The sequence below is a fragment of the Lissotriton helveticus genome, chromosome 2_1 (genome assembly GCF_964261635.1).
Source record: "Lissotriton helveticus chromosome 2_1, aLisHel1.1, whole genome shotgun sequence".
Classification (NCBI taxonomy): Eukaryota; Metazoa; Chordata; class Amphibia; order Caudata; family Salamandridae; genus Lissotriton; species Lissotriton helveticus.
In genome coordinates, this window is record NC_136059.1 from 71,762,273 (window position 1) to 71,781,739 (window position 19,467).

Sequence of the window (19,467 nt, forward strand, 5' to 3'; positions counted from 1 at the left end):
ATGAATGATGCGAGTATTAATAATGATAGTCTGGGTAATGATAGTATGGATTGTGATCTTAGAATGTGGATAGTATGAATGATGAGACTATTAATAATGATATTCTGGGTAATTATAGTATGACTGATGATCTTATGAATGTTAATAGTATGAATGATGAGAGTATTAATAATGATAGTCTGGGTAATGATAGTATGGACTTTGACCTTTGAATGTGAATAGTATGAATGATGAGTGTTTTAATAATGATAGTCTGGGTAATGATAGTATGGACGGTGATCTTATGAATGTGGATAGTATTGATGATGAGAGTATTAATAATGATAATCTGGGTAATGATAGTAAGAACAGTGATTTTATGAATGTGGATAGTTTGAAAGATGAGAGTATTAATAATGATAGTCTGGGTAAATATAGTATGACTGATGAGAACATAGTAATGATAATCTGGGCAATGATAGATGATTTTATGAATGTTGATAGTATGAATAATGATAGTCTGGGCAATGATGGTGTTAATGACAATCCTATGAATGTTGATAGAATGGATGGTAAGAGTATTAATAATAATAGTGTGGGTAATTATGGAATGAATGGTGATCTTTTGAATGTGGATAGTATGAATGATGTGAGTATTAATAATGATAGTCTGGGTAATGATAGTATGGATGGTGATCTTAGAATGTGGATAGAATGAATGATGAGATTATTAATAATGATAGTCTGGGTAATTATAGTATGACCGATGATCTTATGAATGTCAATAGTATGAATGATGAGAGTATTAATAATGATAGTCTGGGTAATGATAGTATGGACTTTGACCTTTGAATGTGAATAGTATGAATGATGAGTGTTTTAATAATGATAGTCTGGGTAATGATAGTATGGACGGTGATCTTAGAATGTGAATAGTATGAATGATGAGAGTATTAATAATGATAGTCTGGGTAATTATAGTATGACTGATGATCTTATGAATGTTGATAGTATGAATGATGAGAGTATTCATAATGATATTATGGGTAATGATAGTATGGACACTGATCTTATGAATGTGGATATTATGAATGATGAGAGTATTAATAATGATAGTCTGGGTAAATATAGTATGACTGATGAGAGCATAGTAATGATAATCTGGGTAATGATAGATGATCTTATGAATTTTGATAGTATGAATAATGATAGGATTAATAATGATAGTCTGGGCAATTAAAGTGGTAATGATGATCCTATGAATGTTGATAGTATGGATGATAAGAGTATTAATAATAATAGTCTGGGTAATGATAGTATGAATGGTGATCTTTTGAATGTGGATAGTATGAATGATGAGAGTATTAATAATGATAGTCTAGGTAATGATAGTATGGACGGTGATCTTAGAATGTGGATAGTATGAATGATGAGAGATTAATAATGATAGTTTGGTTAAATGATATCATGGACGGTGATCTTATGAATGTGAATACTATGAATGGTGACAGTATTATTAATGATAGTCTGGGTAATTATAGTATGGACAATGATCTTATGTATGTGGATAGTATGAATGATGGGAGTATTAATAATGGTAGTCTGGGTAATTATAGTATGACTGATGAAAGCATACTAATGATAATCTGGGTAATGATGGATGATCTTATGAATGTTGATCGAATGAATAATGAGAGGATTAATAATGATAGTCTGGTCAATGATCGTGATAATGGTGATCCTATGAATGTTGATAGTATGGATGATAAGAGTATTAATAATGATAGTCTGGGTAATTATAGTATGAATGGTGATCTTTTGAATGTGGATAGTATGAATGATGAGAGTCTGGGTAATGATGGTATGGACGGTGATCTTTTGAATGTGGATAGTATGAATGATGAGAGTATTAATTATGATAGTCTGGGTAATGATAGCATGGACAGTGATCTTATGAATGTGGATACAATGAGTGATGAGAGTATTAATAATGATAGTCTGGGTAATGATGGTATGGACAGTGATCTTTTGAATGTGGATAGTATGAATGATGAGATTATTAATTATGATAGTCTGGGTAATAATAGCATGGACAGTGATCTTATGAATGTTCGATAGTATGAATGATGGGAGTATTAATAATGATAGTCTGGGTAATCATAGTATGACTGATGATCTTATGAATGTTGATAGTATGAATGATGAGAGTATTAATAATGATAGTCTGGGTAATGTTAGTATGGAGGTTGATCTTTAGAATCTGAATGGTATGAATGATGAGAATTTTAATAATGATAGTCCGGCTAAATGATAGCATGAACGGTGATCCCATGAATGTGGATAGTATGAATGATGAGAGCATTAATAATGATAGTATGAACTTAGGTGATCTAATGAATGTAGCTACTTTGAATGATGATTTAATTAATGCTAATATTATGAATGATGAACGTATAAATAATAAAATAATAATAGACTGGGTAAAGATTGTGTCCCAGTTGCTACCAAACAGAATAATGCCCAAGCTAACAAAATGGACCAATTTATGAAAAAGTAAAATAATATATGTTTGATGAATTAATATAACAACAGTTCTGCTCTCTGGCATCAACAGGGAAGCTAGTGCTGTCCAAGAATGATAATAAAAAATGAAGCATTCTCTTAAATAAACTACATTTTTATTAAGTTAAAAAAGAGGCCAATAAATATAGAACATTTAAAAAACATCCGGCATACTAGAACAATATAAATAAGCATACAAGAATAAGGCATTTTTTAAAAATCTATTTGGTCTGGACGTCTTTAAAGTAGGCCCCACAAGTTATCCAGAGCTTTCCGAAGAGGCTGTCTTTTTGGCATTGGTTCTGACAGAGGTAGTCCAGCAGAAAATAAAAATAGTCAAATGTTGATGGGGAGTACAGTGTAGAGACTTCCCTAGTGCAAGGGAAGGGCAAATCAGTTTGCAATTTATGCAAAGAGACTTAAGGGAAGTTTCTATACAAAGATGCAGAAGGGTTTCTAGGTCACCTCTGGACAAGTATAGCAGATGGTTGGCTTCACTAATGTAGGCTTGAGAGCCACTGCCTGGTTCACCACTAGTTATACCAAGGTGTGATGCTGACTCCAAAAGATGGTTGCTGTCAGGCGTCCCATTTGAAGTGGATGATCCACCATGATAGTGAGTTAACACTATTGAAGACCTCTATTGAGATGACTGCAAACTTTCAGAAAAAGGTTAGTATTCATAACATCCTGGAAAATATCACCCAGTGTATTAAAAAGAACACGAGGGGATGGACTGCTGCTTTCAAAGAGAAACCTGCTGCTATCGAGACAGATACAAAGTGCGGTGGATTTTTCGCCACTGACAGTGCAACAGAGGACCTATATCAACCTTACCAGTGGACAGGCATTTAGCATACAAAACTCAAAATCATCTCCTTCATGTACTGTAGCCTGTGGGAAAGGAATTGAAAAATAATTAATTTGCCACGACAAAAAAAAACAAATCCACTTTGAGGTGAATTTAGAATTTTGGGTAACCGCGAGTTACAATGACATCTGATTGAAATTCACAATGATGGCTGCACTGTTGTGACTATCCACACACTGCCAACTGACCTCTTGGGGTGAATTAGATGGGAAGAGGTGTAGGGATATGTTGTCTATATCGTCAAGTCTACAAAACCAAAAGAAGAGCTAGGGAATAAGTACAGGGGTACGTCCCTTCCCCAAAAGAGTACAAAACTTGAACAATGTGGTTGGACCCACTATGTGTATGCAATTAAATCACTGTAAGTAGTATGAACATGGACCCATTAGGTGTTCTTAAAAGACCCCTCACACACCAACCTGGTTGGTGTCATGCTCCATCAATGGAGTCCCAACCGGATGGCCGAGTGCCTCCCGGTTGTGCTACGACGACTGATTACAGCGGAGCGGGTGTGCAGAAATGTGGTGTGAGGTGAATTTTTTACAGTTACAAATATCTCTGAGGATCTTTGCCTATAACTTTAATAATGGTGGCTCAGGATATGGTTAAAAAACAGTATGTGTAGTGCAACTAATCTGGAATTATTACCGTAAACTGACTATGTGTGTCAAGTGATCTGTTCTAACCTTCAGCAAAATGACTTTTGTGGACACAGTTCCATGCATTGAGAAGTTCAACCCACTCTATAGAGCACGAGGTCAGAGAGACATTTAACATACAGCTAAGTACCTTGGCAAGTGCTGGTAACCCTTATTAATTCGAATTTTAACTAGAAATTATGAAAAAACTGCTTGTGCCAAATCAAGAACTCAATACCACTAGAAAACACCTTCACCATTGGCCTTTTAGCTTCCTGGTAGATCACATCAGCTCTAGGTTACTGCTTAGTGTAATATCTGGGTCTGTTCAATGCACTCCAATTTAACAGAGCAAGTCATGAGATATGAAGCAGGTTTCACCTGGAAAACCGAGTGAATTTGGTGTGGAAATCAAGGTTGTGGAACAAATACGTAGAATGTTACATTTGTATTTCTGGAAAATCCAGCAGCCAAGGCGTCTCGCCAAGCCATTACAAAAGGCCAAAAACTCTGGCCAGCTTGAAACAATGGGCGGTAATATTAGTACTAGGCTTCAACACATCAAGAAGAAGCTTGCATAGAATTCTGGAAACATTGGACAATAGAATCTGGACCAGGCTTGAAACCTAAGACAGCCATATCTGTGACAGAGGGAAAAACTGGGCAAATTATATATATAATAGTATTAAAACAGATTTCATTACTGTCGAAAGCAGGCTGAAAACACTTGATCAATGACATCTGTATGAGCCTGAAAGAAACTGAGCAATAATGTCTATACCAAGCTGTAAACACTCTGCAGTAATGTCTGTGCTGTGTAGTCTGCGGAGCCCAGAAGGCAGGTGTGCACAGAAATCAAGTGGAGTCTGGAGATTGCCATGCTTCATAGATTTGCATCCTCCTCTATTATGAAGGTATTCCTAAGCAAGCATTTCACTGTTCTACCTTACTTACAGGCAATCACTGCTTTACTCTGTGATCGTTTGACCCCTTGCCTGCGCTGAACATTCTGCGCTAGTGCGGAACGTTCTATTGCGCGGGCGGGGCCGCGACGTTCAACGGTGTAGTGCACGCGACGCCTGCTGAACGTCGGCAGCAGCGATGGGAATAATTACCATTGACCTGTCTGTGCTGGTTGGATTGGCATCGAAGGCAATAGGGTTCCTGGCTCCAAGGTTATACAATTGAAACGATAAGGTGCACAGACTGCGTTCCTTAACCGCCATATAAACATTTCGGGTTCCAATTGAATGTTAAATCCAATTATTCAAACATGGTAGATATTGATTCATGAGGTCCTATGGATAAATTAAGGCACATTTATTCAGCAGCGCTGTCGTCTGCGGAGAAGACACATCCCAGTAGGACCCCAGATACAGCCTGGAAGGTAACTGCAAATATCAGCACTGTCCAATGACAGCCGGGCGTCGAAGGGACGAGCTGCCAGACGCCACAAGGGATTGTTCTTCAAAGCTCAATCTCCACATGGTCATAGTCACTGTCCTTGTCCTCAGACTGGTCTTCAGATGCAGGTGGTAGTACTCCGTACTTTGAGAGCTTTGCTTTCTTCTGCTCTAGGCTCTGCTTCCTCCACTTAATCCGTCGGTTTTGGAACCATACTTTCACCTGCAAGGATAAGATTGAGACTGGTTATATGTAGACAAGTACTGCAGAGAGAAGGTATAAACATTTCTGAAGGTTTGGGCTGTGCTTTATGGTTATACTTCCCTCTCTGATGACCTTCTAGGTATACAGCAGCTCCTACAACCCAACTGTTTGTAATGCGCTCCGCAAGCCTAAAACTTGTGTATTTTTTTGTATGTGTGGGTGAGAGAGAGAGGAAACTTGGACTGTTCATTTTATCAGTGAGTGGTGGGTAGATGTGTCCTGCTAATGACTCTTGCAAATTTCCAAGTGTCTAAGGTTATTGTCACCAAAAAACTCAATTGAGTTTTCCACATTGAGTTTCCATAAACCTCCTAGATGGCTGGAGTTTTATGGTGTTATCCAGGTCTGAGATAACCAAAGACTCCAAGAACAGGACTCTACCAGAATACTTCATATTAAATATTGTCCTACAAAAATATTGTAAGTATAATATCGACTACCACAATATTGTGAAGGTGTGTATACATTATGAGCATAGATTTACTGTTCTTAACTAAAAATACACCCTAAAGTACCCCAACCATATGTGTATGCATATATTCAGATGTACACATATATACATTACCTACTGGCGGTTGCAAGTAGTTAGTTACAGTTAGAACCTAGTTCCCATAGGAAAAGCGTTTTTTGTTATGCTAATAACTTTCCCCGCCGTTTGAGGATTCTTCAGGAAATTTTCAAAACATTTTGCTACTTACTTTAGCTGCTGTCTGGGAAGTGTTGGGGTGATTCATTACGGGGGCCGGAGAAAAAAAAGGGGAGTGGAGGGCCCAAAAATGCATTTTCCGATGCAATTTCCCATAGGGATTTTAGACACGACTACAGCCCTTACCACTGAACGGAATTACACCACATTTTGCAGAAAGCTGACCTTGGTTCAGAAAGAGCATTATTTTTAACATTGGTGAAAATCTGTATAGTAATGAGTTAATGAATATAAAAAGATTTATGTACATCTAGAGATGCAGATCCACGTGCCAACAGCAGTGCCGTGATTAACTGACACAACCTGCGAGAAAAGTTGAGGCAGCTATTTTGTGAATTGGGGCAAGGTTCCTGGGGGGGAGAATAAAGACTAAATAGGACATAATGGGTCAAGATAGAGGTATCCTGACCCCATGGGACTGATGGAAAAGTCTGTGAAGAATCCCTCATGGGCAAGCAATTGTCCCAAAAAGTTTTATTTTTGGGGCGTGAGGATCTGCGGATCCACAGTGGCACTTGGCATGTACCCCTCCATGTGAAACAGTGATGCAGACTCCAATTAAAAACACAGCCACCACTCACAGACCAACTCACACACCCTCTCACCCACTCACACAACCATACACTCACTCACACACTAATACAGTCACTCACACACCCTCTCACACATCCAGACAGTCACTAACACACTCACTCAAAGTTATACAGCAAAACCACACTCAGAGACCCATATTGCCACTTACACACCCACTCATACATCCACCAGATATTCACACATCTACTTGAACACCCCCACAACCACTCACCCATATAGCCACTCACACACCAACCCAGAGACCAAGACAGCCACTTGCACCCACTCACACACCCATACAGACACTCACACACCCAGTCACACGTCCATACAGGTACTCACACACCCATACAGTCACTGATATATCCACTCATAGAACCACTTACACCCTCATACACAGACCCACACAGGCACTTATAAACTTAGTCAGAGATCCAGAAAACCACTCACACACCAATGTTCATACTCATACAGCAGCTCACACACCCAGCCACACATTCATAGAGCCACTCACACACCCATACAGTCCCTTAAACATCTACTCAGAGAACCACTCACACACCTACTCACAGACCCACGCAGGCACTCACACACCCACACAAACACTTAACCACTCAGACACCCATACAGCCAGTCACACACCCATTTACAGACCCAGAGAACCACTCATACACCCACTCACGGACTCCCACAGGCACTCACACACCCACTCACACACCTAGCACATACTCACATACACTGACACATTCACACAACTACTCAAACACCTACTCACACATCCATACAGCCAATCATACGCTCATTCAGGGGCCCAGAAAACCACTAAACTCCTCGCACAGCTACTCACACACCCACTTACAGACTCAGAGAACCGTTCAAACCCTCACTCACTCAAGTACACACTTATACAGCCACTCGTACACTCATTCACACACTCACTCACATACCCATACAGTCACACACTCATACAGAGACCAAACTACCACTTACACACCCATTCACACATGCATACAGCCACTCACACACCCGCGTAAAACCCCAGAGAACCACGCACATACCTATTCACAGACCCACATAAGCACTAACCACACACTCACACACAGTTACACACCCACTCAACCACTCAGACACCCATTCACACACCCATACAACCACTTACAGACCCTCACAGCCAGTCACACACCAAGTCACCCACCCACTCACAGAACCACTTACATACCCACACTGGAATTCACAACCCCATTCACCCATTTACACACCCACTCACAGATCTGGAAAACCACTCATATACCCACACAGACACTAGACAGCTACTCACACACCTACACAGTCACTAATACAACCACTCACACACCCATATAACCACCTCACACACCCACACAGTTACTTTTTCTAACCAGAAATGTATAAGCCGTTTAGATAAATGAAACATTTCCTAAACAATCTGATCAGGATACAAACATCTTCAAATAAGCATCATGTTTCATTTAAGAAATCACTCCTACAACAATTAATGAATAACACCCTCGCCTCCTCCCAACCACTTAGAGTCCTGCCCCTATCAAATAAAATTGGTTTGTAGGAGTGTGTACCCCTTCAGGGTGCACCAGAATAGGTATTGCACAAACACACAGGCATACAAATGAATTTTGTGACATTGAGAATTATATAAAATCAAAAAGTCACACTTCTTGTTAACGACAACACTATGCTGAGAACATTGCTACAGCTATATGTTGGCCCAGTGAGGGGAGGCCAAGAAGTAAATGAAGCACGATAAGTTGATTGTCAGGTGAAAAAGGCAGGCAGTTAAAGCACAGAAGAAGCATTCCATCGAAATGAGGATGCGGGAAGCATAGAATGTAAAGCTTGTAAAAGTGAGAAGTGTTCACCAGCAGCACAATATCCATTCTAAGAGTGTGGAAGGAGTGGAGTGGGTGCTGGCAATCAAAGCATTCCTGAATCTGTTGTATACTTTCGGGGTAGAGGAGCGGCCAGGCATTGGTGGGGGCTTCCTACCTGTGTCTCAGTGAGGCGAAGAGTGGCTGCCAACTGCACCCTCTCGGTGCCCACCATGTACTGCTGCTTCAGGAATTCCTGTTCCAGCCGCTCCAGCTGGTCGGGCGTGAAGACTGTCCTCACCCTCTTTGTCCTGTAGCCTCCTGGCCTCCAGGGGACGGTAGCAAGGTGAGGGGCAGCCGTACACTGGCTTAGACCCAGACCTGTGTGAGGGAAAGAGAAGGTTTGGCGGTAAGAACAGAACCACAGCCTGGTCATACATGCAGGGGAAGACATGTGCGCAAGTGATTTTTTTAAGAGTGATTGACCAGATTGAGTGGGATGACCAATTCTTAATGATGTGCCTCGATGTCACTAGCCTTTACACCTGCAAAACCCTTCAAGAGGCAGGGATCAAGGCATGTCGTCATTTTCTGAGGAACCATTCAATCTCATGTCTGTTTCATACATAAATGATTATTTACATGATGTACAAGTGCCCTACACAAAACTTCTTTGTCTTTGACAAAGTGATCTATCGTCAGATTCTCGGAACTGCAATGGGAACCTGCTTCGTCCCCAGCTTTGCGGGTTTATACCTAGGCTGGTGAAAGGAGCAGGTCGTCAGCATTTTACCCATTTTGAAAGAGTGTGTCGTCACATGGGTAAGATACATTGACGACATCTTCTGTGTATGGAAAGGAAGCATTGAACAAGTGAACCATTATGTAGAGATACTAAATGATAATACTTTGAATTTAAAAATTAGTAGCCAGATCAGTAAAGAGACTACTGAATTTCTAGACTTGAAACAGGTGGTCGTAGCAAAACGCATGGAGAGTTATCTATTCAGGAAAGAATCTGTGGGCAATAGCCTGCTTCATGCAAGGGAGCTGCCACCCCACAAATTTGATACGCAGAATACCTCTTGGTGAACTACTGCAAGCCAAGAGGAACTGCAGTAGCTTAGAGGGGTTTGAAACTGAAAAAGAAATCATGACAAAACGCTTTTTGGAAAGAGGTTACACCCAGAGTTGCAATATGAAAGCCTGTGTTGAAGTCTAAAAAAGAGACAAGAGTGAGCTACTAACAGTAAAAACCATTGAGTCAATCAGTAATAATCCTGAAAATAAGATTAGGTTCATCACCACCTATTCCAATCAGGCACATGAAGTTAGAGAGTGCCTAACTAAGTTCTGGCAAATCTTTAAAACTGACAAAGACCTTTCAGCAGTGGTAGAACATTATCCACAGGTGACATATAGAAAGACCAAATCTCTAAAAGACATTGTATGTTAAAGCACTGTAGGTGCGACTACTAATTCAGGAGGCAACAAGGTGCGAGGGTTCGATACCTGTAACAAGTGCAAAGCTTGAAAGTATAGCAAAAACTGTAAACAGGTCAAATTATCGGCCAATTGTAAACCATTTGTGATTACCAAGCATGTCTCCTGTAATACCGACTATGCTGTGTATGCCTTTAAATGTCCATGCAAAAAATACTATATCGGCAGTACCATCCACCCAGCCAAAAACAGAGTTTTAAAACATTTAAGGGCCATCAATAAAGATGACAAGCAGTACCCAATAGCAAGACACTTTAGGCTATCGCACAAACAAAATGCCAACCTCCTTTCCATTTGTGTCTTAGATACCATTCCATTAAGAGAGAGGGGAGGAGACAGAGTTCTTGAACTTAGACGCCTCAAGTCCAGAATGATAGTCGAATATCAGACAGTACAGCCATCAGGGCACACCATTGATGAAGAATTATAAGTGCACCTGGACTAGTTAGCAAGTCGAGAAGTCCCCGGTTTTAAATTCATACTCAGTATCTTCAGTATGTATTTTGATGGCTTTTAACCTCTTCTGCTGTCTTTGCTTTTTGTTGTTCGTAGTACTGTTATACATTCACTCTTTTTGACACTGTTTTGTTATATGTGTTTTTTTACAGATCTCCAGCACTGAGAATGTTTGGTAAACGAGTTGGAGGACAGTATCGAGTTTGGAATACTCGCAGAATGACGAGAGTAGTTATTTGGAACTGAAATCCCCCCCAACAATATTTCCCAAGTTGAAGGAAATATATTTCCAAACTATAAATCTTGTTGCGCATCTTGACCAAGAGAACCCTGCCCACTAGGGCTTCACCAGCACCTATACTTGAACCTAGAGGTAGAGTAGGGCCCTTATGCGGACTAGCGCAATACAGGTGTATTCAACTAAGAATGGGTACTGGCATTACCTCACTGTAAACAAAGGGAACACAAGGCCGAATTGAGGATCTTTACCATAGATCACAGGCAGAGTGCCAGGTTTCGCATTTTCACCTATTTAAAAGCGCGTTTTCATATACAAGGACAGGATTATGCATTAGCGCACTACGCGTAACGTGACGGCAACACCATTAATTGCGGCCGTAACTGATGTGTGTGTAAGAGTTATTAATTGTAACTCTACTAGAGAGGGTAATGAGCTATTGTTACCATGTAGCCACAGGGGGAACAATAAAGTTCAGCCATTGTGAACCAACTGTGTCTCGTTAAACGCAAGCGGCGCCTTTGTCATTCATCTGTATCCTCCTATACACGTTTTTCCACCATTGCACTAAGACGAAGTTTAATTGCACTCATGGTTTGTTTAAAACCAGTATGAATTAATATTGAGTTTTTGCCCGCAATGGTGCATTACTTTGCAATTATGATTAAGTCTGTTTACACTTTCATTTGTAGCCACAAGTCATGTGATGTTTATTTAAATCATAGTGAACCACAACCTCAACACTCGTGAACAAGGGGACTTCGTTTCCGAAACACGTTGAGTGGTGCTTTGCTGAAATAAAATCTGCTTAAAGCATCTAAGTGCCGTGGATCGTTGTTTTTTATGGAAATTATGTATAAATATATTCACTGAAAAAACCATAGGTTTCACACACGTTATAGTTCAAAATTAGCATTTAAAAAACCTTAGAAATTCACTGAACAACCATAGGTTTCACACATGTTATAGTTAGCTGGACATTTCACTCATACAAAACCATTGAAATTTCCCCGTTATAGTTAACTATAACTCGCACGCCCACAATGCACTGCTGATGACGTCACATATTACATCACTCATGACATGGTCAGTGACATCACTCATGACATCACTGATGACATCTCAAATGACATCACTGATGACATCATCCATTGAATGTGTGTCTTTCTGAAAAATAAATATGTTTTATATATGTATATCTAAAGGTCGATGGAAGAATAAATGTGTAAATAAGTGTCTAAATGGACGTTTTTTTCTAAAAATGAATGTATAACTGACTTATTAAGTGTATCTTAGTTAATACATGGGTTAGCGAGTAATGTTTAAATATGTAAATATCTGAATCAGTGTCTCACTTTGTGTATAAGTGGCTGCATGGGTTGGTGACTAGCTACATGAGTGTCGATATGGGTTATTAGTTGGTTTTTAGATGAGTGTCTGTATGGTTTGGTGGGGGGTATTACTTACCGCTTTAGCGGTAACATACCGTTTTAGCGGGTCCGGGTTCTGGGGCTGTTGGGGTTTGCAGCGCTTCGACTTTGGGCGCCATCTTGGGAGGGACAGTGACGCTCTGGCAGCGCCATATTGAGCGTCCTCGTGGGGCGGTTTGGACCTCACCTGGAGGCCCTATTTAAGGCGGTCCCTTTGCCTACACGCTCTGTTTGGAAACATTTGCCCGGAGGGGCGGCTCTGTACTGCTTTTAGCGCTGCTTGGTCAGCGCGCTTCGTTTTAATTACCAGTTTTGTATTTTCGTTTTTTATGTTCTCTTCTCCCCTGTTTTTTATCTGGGAGTGACCCCTTACCTGCATATAATTGTCAGTCACCGCTGTTTTAGCGGGTCCAGGTTCTGGGGCTGTTGGGGTTTTCAGCGCTTCGACTTTGGGCGCCATCTTGGGAGGGACAGTGACGCTCTGGCAGCGCCATATTGAGCGTCCTCGTCGGGCGGTTTGGACCTCACCTGGAGGCCCTATTTAAACCTGCCCCCACAGCGCAGCGGGATCGCGCAGCGGGATCGCCCTCGCTTTGCCTGAGTCTTGCCGGAGTCCTGCCCGTCTGCGCCCGTCAGCGTTCCGGAGGCGTCGGAGTGGTGGTAGGGTTTGGTTATAGATCTTTGTAAGTCATGGGAGAGGTGTGGCGCCGCGGCCAGGGCGACTGACGCTGGAATCTGGGGACCACGGTTCGATCCCCGGCTCCAGCGGCAGGTTAGCCCAGCACCATGTGACTCTGGGCAATAGCTCGCTTAATCTTCCCGACGGCCCCCAGCGCCTAGAGACCCTTACGGGTGATTGTGCGCTTTACAAATGTGGATTATTATTATTATTAAGTTGCAGCAGTGAGAATGATATATTATTCGGCGTCGGTCCTACGCTCATTACAAATATCTTCTTCTACCTGTCATACTGTCTTCCCCGCTCGGTACAGGGGTAAGAGGCAATGTCCTGGTTGTGGGTGGTCACCAGGGTATGCTCCGACCACTTCACCAAAAAGAGAAGTGGCCAATGTGAAACATCTTTGCCTGCTCTTGAATACTAGATCAGTGCCTAGACATTCTCAGGAGATCTTCGACCTCCTTGCTATGGAAAAACCTTGATGTCTCATGTTAACAGAGACATGGTTAGGGGATTTCTCCAATCCTGATATTGCTGCTGCTATTCCGCCGGACTACAATATATTCCGGCAAGATAGACTGAAGGGTAGGGGAGGAGGGGTGGCCCTTGTGGTGAATAAGCTTGTTACCTGTTCTGTTATCCCTACGGATATCATTACAGGCTCTGAATCCCTGGCCTTTTCTATTTCATTGGCCCCTCATCAAGCTCTTAAAGGGCTCTTAGTCTATAGACCTCCCGGACCGGTTGGATCCTTTTTTGATGAACGGCAGGCAGTTATTTCAGGACTGGCCTTGAGTGCTGAGCACTGCGTATTGGCGGGAGATTTCAATTTCCATCTGGAAGTGGGAGAGGATCCGGATGTGAATAAGCTCCTCGATATTACGGCCCCCCTTGGCCTTGCCCCGTTTCTTGCCGGCCCAACACACGATAGGTGTCATACTCTGGATCAGGTTTTTTCCTCGACCCCTTTAGAGGGTATTGAACTTCTCCCGGTACTCTGGTCCGATCATAGGTTGGCTAGGTTTTATGTTCTGGTTACGAAGAAACTCCCGTGCACTTCGCCTAGACAGCATGGACTTCACTCCAGGGCACTGCATCGGGTGACTCCTGAGATGTTAGTTCAGGCATCTGTTGACCATCCCTGCCCTCTCTCGGGTGACCTAGAGCGGGATTTAGAGTCTTTGCAAGCGTGGTTGACTGACAGGCTAAATGATTTAGCGCCTGTATTAACCCTTCGGTCGACCCCGAAGCGGGTTTCCGCTCCATGGTTCTCGGAAGCACTGTCGGCATCTCGTCGGCAGTGCAAGGTGGCTGAGAGGGCCTGGCGCGCACAATACGATCCGTCGGCCAGACTTGTATACAGGACAGCGATTAAAATCTAGCACGGCGACATCCTACATGAGAAGAGGAGTTACTTTGCTAGGAGGATAGAGGCAGCCTCTAACTCATGTAAGGAGATCTTTACTATCGTGAGGGAATTCACGACCCCTCGGACTAATCTCTCCCAGGCTGCTCCCCTAGATTCTTGGGTGCGCGACTTGGCCAACTTTTTTACGGCCAAAATTAAATTGATTCAGGATTCTTTTCCTGTGAGGCTGGTCGAAGTTCCCCCCAGCTTTTGGGTGGAGTCTACACTGCAGGCCATTGTGGATCCGGTCTTGGCTGTTTTTCCACCTATTTCCATCTCTGCGTCACTGGCTTTTTTATCTACTCTTAAATCTGGGTCCCCGCTAGATCCGTGTCCGGCCAAATTCCTGGCGAGGATGGCGGCTGTGGTTAACCCGCTGGTTAATCCTCTTTTGAACCTCTCCTTGAGTGAGGGCTGGTTCCGCAGACCTGGAAGCAGGCGATGGTGATCCCCCTTCTTAAGAAGCCCGGCCTAGACCCTGAGGCGCCGGCCAATTATAGACCTATTTCTCTCCTTCCGGCACTGGCCAAAGTCGTGGAGAAGCACGTGCATAGCGTGCTCTCTGACTTTTTGGAGACCAATGGCCTGTTGCACTCCTCCCAGTCTGGCTTCCGCCCCAACTTAAGTACCGAGACAGCGTTGTTGGAGGTGTCAGAAGCCACTAAGGAGGTCCTGGATGCAGGCGGCAAAGTCATGCTTGTTATGCTTGACTTGTCGGCGGCCTTTGATACCGTCCCCCATGAGGGGCTCCTCGCCAGACTTTATGACATCGGTCTGAGGGGGACGGTGCTTAGCTGGTTTACATCCTTTCTAGCGGGCCATCGACAAACGGTCTGGGCCTCTTCAAGCTCTGCTGAGATGCCGCCATTGGGAGTCGGGGTTCCGCAGGGCTCTGTGTTGAGCCCGACTCTTTTTAACATCTTTATGACTCCCTTGGCGGCACTGGCTGAGTCCTTTGGGGCCCAGATCGTTTCTTACGCCGATGACACCCAGCTCCTCTTTACGAGTAAGAAGGGTGAGGAGTTTGACGGAGAGAGTATTCGAGAGTGCCTGGGGGCTGTTTTCGGGTGGTTTCATCTGAACAGCCTCAAATGTAACTCAGATAAGTCCGAGGTACTGTTTTTCGGCTGTGCCTCGGACCCTGACTGGCATGCATGGTGGCCAATGAATATGTTCCCCCCAGCTCATGCGTCTCAGCTGGCAAAAAATCTGGGGATCAAGATCGATAATGGTCTGACTATGAGATCTCAGATCCTCGGTCTTACGGGCACATGTTTTGGCATTCTCAAGATGCTCCGGAAGTTTCTTCCCTTGCTCTCGGAAGAGCATAGGAGGATCACGGCGCAGGCCCTAATTGGCTCCAGATTGGATTATTCCAACGTCCTTTATTTGGGCCTTCCAGAATATCTTGTGCAACGGCTGCAAGTGGTGCAGAATGCCGCTGCACGCGCCATCTTTGGCCTTCATAGGCGAGCCAGAGTGTCCGGTCTATTGCAGTCGCTTCATTGGCTGCCTATCCGGAAACGGATAGTTTTTAAAACATTGACACTGGCTCATAAGGCACTCTACGGGTCAGGAGCGAAATATCTCCAGCGCAGGGTGGGCTTTCATCGCCCGGTCCGTGCCTTACGATCTGAATCTTTGTTCCTTGCGACGGTTCCCCGAATAAAGAAAGCCCGAATTGGGGGGCGTTCTTTTAGGCTCAGGGCGCCACAGCTCTGGAACGCCCTACCATTGGCCTTACGTCGCATCTCCAATCTGATGTCTTTCAGGAAGGGCCTAAAAACCTGGCTTTTTACCCTTTCATTTCTGTTTCCTACTGTCTGTTGTTGCCGCTTTTTCTTCTGTCTTTGTGTTATGTTTTCTTGGTTATGAGCCGCCAATTAAAAGCGCCGGGACACTCCAATGGAGTAGCCGTGCGCTATAGAAATCAAAATTAACATAACATAACATAACATAGATGCATGAATGTGCGACTCACTGTTTGTATGTGTTTTGAAGACAACATGTGTGCAGGACTGTATGGGTGGATGAGTGTGTGTATGGGTGTGTTAGTGGGTGAATCACTGTCTCAATAGTATCTTTATGAGTAACTACATATGTTTTAAACTAGTATATGTGAGTATTGATGTATATAAGTGATGCATATAAGTGAGTATATGTGAGAGCGAGAGATTGTAAGAGTTCCTGTATAAATAAGTGTGTTTCTATAAGTGATTGTTTAAGAGAGTAAGTATGTGTACGATTCTGTAGAAGTAAGTGTAGTGGTGGGTGTATAGCTGTATTTGCAAGTAAATGGATGTGTAATAGTTTATTTACATGTGTGAGTTTGTGTGTGAGTAACTCTATAGATGAGTGTCAGTGTGTAATAAGATGTATAGGTGTATGGGTACACATGATGAGTGAGTACATGTATGAGTGTCTATATAGAACTGTTAGTGAATGACTGGATGTGTATGTAGATTTTAGAATTACGGAATAGGTTGTTCTAACTGGAATTGGTTTTTCCATTTTTTTTTTAAATGTTAGTTTCTATTTTTTAATGTGTGTATCAAGGGTTATATTACGCTATTACGCTGAGAGGAGGTCTGTCACTCTTTCACAAGGATGATGTCATCAGTGATGTCATCAGTGATGTCATTTGAGATGTCATCAGTGATGTCATGAGTGATGTAATATGTGACGTCATCAGCAGTGCATTGCGGGCGCGCGAGTTATAGTTAACTATAACGGGGGAATTTCAATGCTTTTGTATGAGTGAAATGTCCAGCTAACTATAACATGTGTGAAACCTTTGGTTTTTCAGTGAATTTCTAAGGTTTTTTAAATGCTAATTTTTAACTATAACGTGTGTGAAACCTATGGTTTTTTCAGTGAATTTCTAAGGTTTTTTAAATGCTAATTTTAACTATAACGTGGCTGAAACCTATGGTTTTTTCAGTGAATTTCAAAGGTTTTGTAAATGATAATTTTTAAATGTATTAATTGTTATATTTTTTTATACTGATTTACTACATTATTTTAAATTATTTATTGTTAGATCTTTTATTTTTTTAAATACATTACATATTTTTTATATACATTGAAAAAAAATCTTTTTAAAAATATTGAAATTGTAATATTTGTATTTGTTTTTATATATTGTTTAATTTATATATATTTTATGTAGCAGGCAATGATATCCTATGCAAGAAAATTCAAGTTACTGGTAAGTACAGTTAAATGTACTTTTCAGGAACAGTAGTGAGCTGAAAGATGCAGCACTGAGGTCTCTCCTGATAACAGGTGAGTAAATCGGAATTCATAGTTCAGCTGATTTTAGAGGAATTTTTTAAAGTTCCAAAACTCCACACTTAGAAGAATTTCCAAGTAAAACATGTCAATGTTAGCCTATGGAGGGAAATTCAAGTTACTGTAAGTATGGTTACATTTACTTTTCAGGGTCCGTCCTGGGCTCAAAGATGCAGCACGGACGTCTCTCGTGATAACAGGTGAGTAAATCGGAATTCGTAGTTCGACTGATTTTACTGGAATTTTTTAAACTTCCAAAACTCCACACTTTGAAAAATGTCCATGTGAAACCAGTCAATGTTAGCCTATGGAAGGAAATTCAAGTTACTGTAACTATGATTAGAATCTTTTTTCAGGATGAGTAGTGGGCTGAAAGATGCAGCACTGAGGTCTCTCCTGATAATAGGTGAGTAAATCGCAATTCGTAGTTCGACTGATTTTAGTGGAATTTTTTAAAGTTCCAAAACTCCACACTTAGAAGAATTTCCAAGTAAAACATGTTTGCCTATGGAAGGAAATTCAAGTTACTGTAAGTTACATTTACTTTTCAGGGTCGGTCCTGGGCTCAAAGATGCAGCATTGACGTCTCTCGTGATAACAGGTGAGTAAATCGGAATTCGTACTTCGGCTAATTTTAGAGGAATATTTCGCTCAATAGTGAAGGAAGGGGGCGGGGTCTGAGGACACATGTGTGCAAACACGCTCTGTGGCGCGTTTTAGGTTGGGGTATATATTCCTCTTCAATCCTGAGGTCACCTGTGAGCCAACTAGCCCATCAGGTACCTCCAGTTTGCGCCAGGGAGCTGCGTTGTAGAGAGGTGTTCAGAGGTCACGCCCCCTTTTTACAACTCTCTGCAACGCAGCTCCATGGCACTTACTAGAGGTACCCGTTGGACTAGTTGGCCCCTAGGGGACCTCTGGATTGAAGAGGAATATATTCCCCAACCTAAAACGCGCCACAGGGCGTGTTTGCACACATGTCACCTCAAGCCCTGCCCCCTACCTTCACCACTGTGCAAACATGCCCTGTAACGCGTTCTAAGTTGGGGGATTAAGTCCCCTTGCATACCGGGGGTCCCTGGGGGCCAACTAGCACACCAGGAACCTTCAGTATGCGCCAGGGGGCTGCGTTGCAGAGAGGTGTAAAAAGGGGCGTGGCCTCACTACACCTCTCTGCAACGCAGCCTCCTGGCGCGTTAGCAGAGGGAGAACTAATTCCCCTTGCATACTGGGGGCCAGTGTGCGCCAGGGGGCTGCGTTGCAAAGAGGTATAAAAAGGGGCGTGGCCTATTTACACGTCTCTGCAAGGGAGCCCCCTGGCCCATACTGGAGGCTCCTGGTGGGCTAGTTGGCCCCCAGGGACCCCCAGTATGCGAGGGGAATTACTTCCCCCTCTGCAAACGCGCCAGGGGGCGCGTTTGCAGAGAGGTGCAGGGAGGGGGCGTGGCCTCCTCCCGATCCCGTTTAAAAAAAAAAAATGAAACTTTTAAGAAGGGGGGGGCTGTGTAGCCCCCCTTCTTTTTCTTTTTTTTTTGGGCCCTGGGGACCCCATTCCCCAGGGCCTGCCCCCAATTTTTATATTTTTAAAAAAAACAATCGGGAAGGTGGACGCGTGGCCCCCCTC

General features: G+C 42.7%; 1 protein-coding gene across 7 annotated transcripts in view; it reads right to left on the reverse strand.

The window, feature by feature from the left end:
• Positions 1-2,641: 2,641 nt before the first annotated feature.
• Positions 2,642-19,467, reverse strand: part of LOC144817722 (homeobox protein not2-like) — a 1,386,394-nt gene continuing 1,369,568 nt past the window's right edge. For 2 of the 7 annotated variants that reach the window (XR_013606946.1, XR_013606951.1), the window contains one exon: positions 9,084-9,219. Coding sequence is in view for 1 of the 7 variants with exons in the window: in XM_078674484.1 (XP_078530610.1) it covers positions 5,518-5,676; positions 9,017-9,219 (362 nt within the window). In the remaining 6 variants the exon portion in view is untranslated. Of the gene's footprint in view, positions 5,677-9,016; positions 9,220-19,467 lie in introns of those variants that run through there. The other 5 variants (XR_013606948.1, XR_013606952.1, XM_078674484.1 and 2 more) reach the window with 4 other exon arrangements.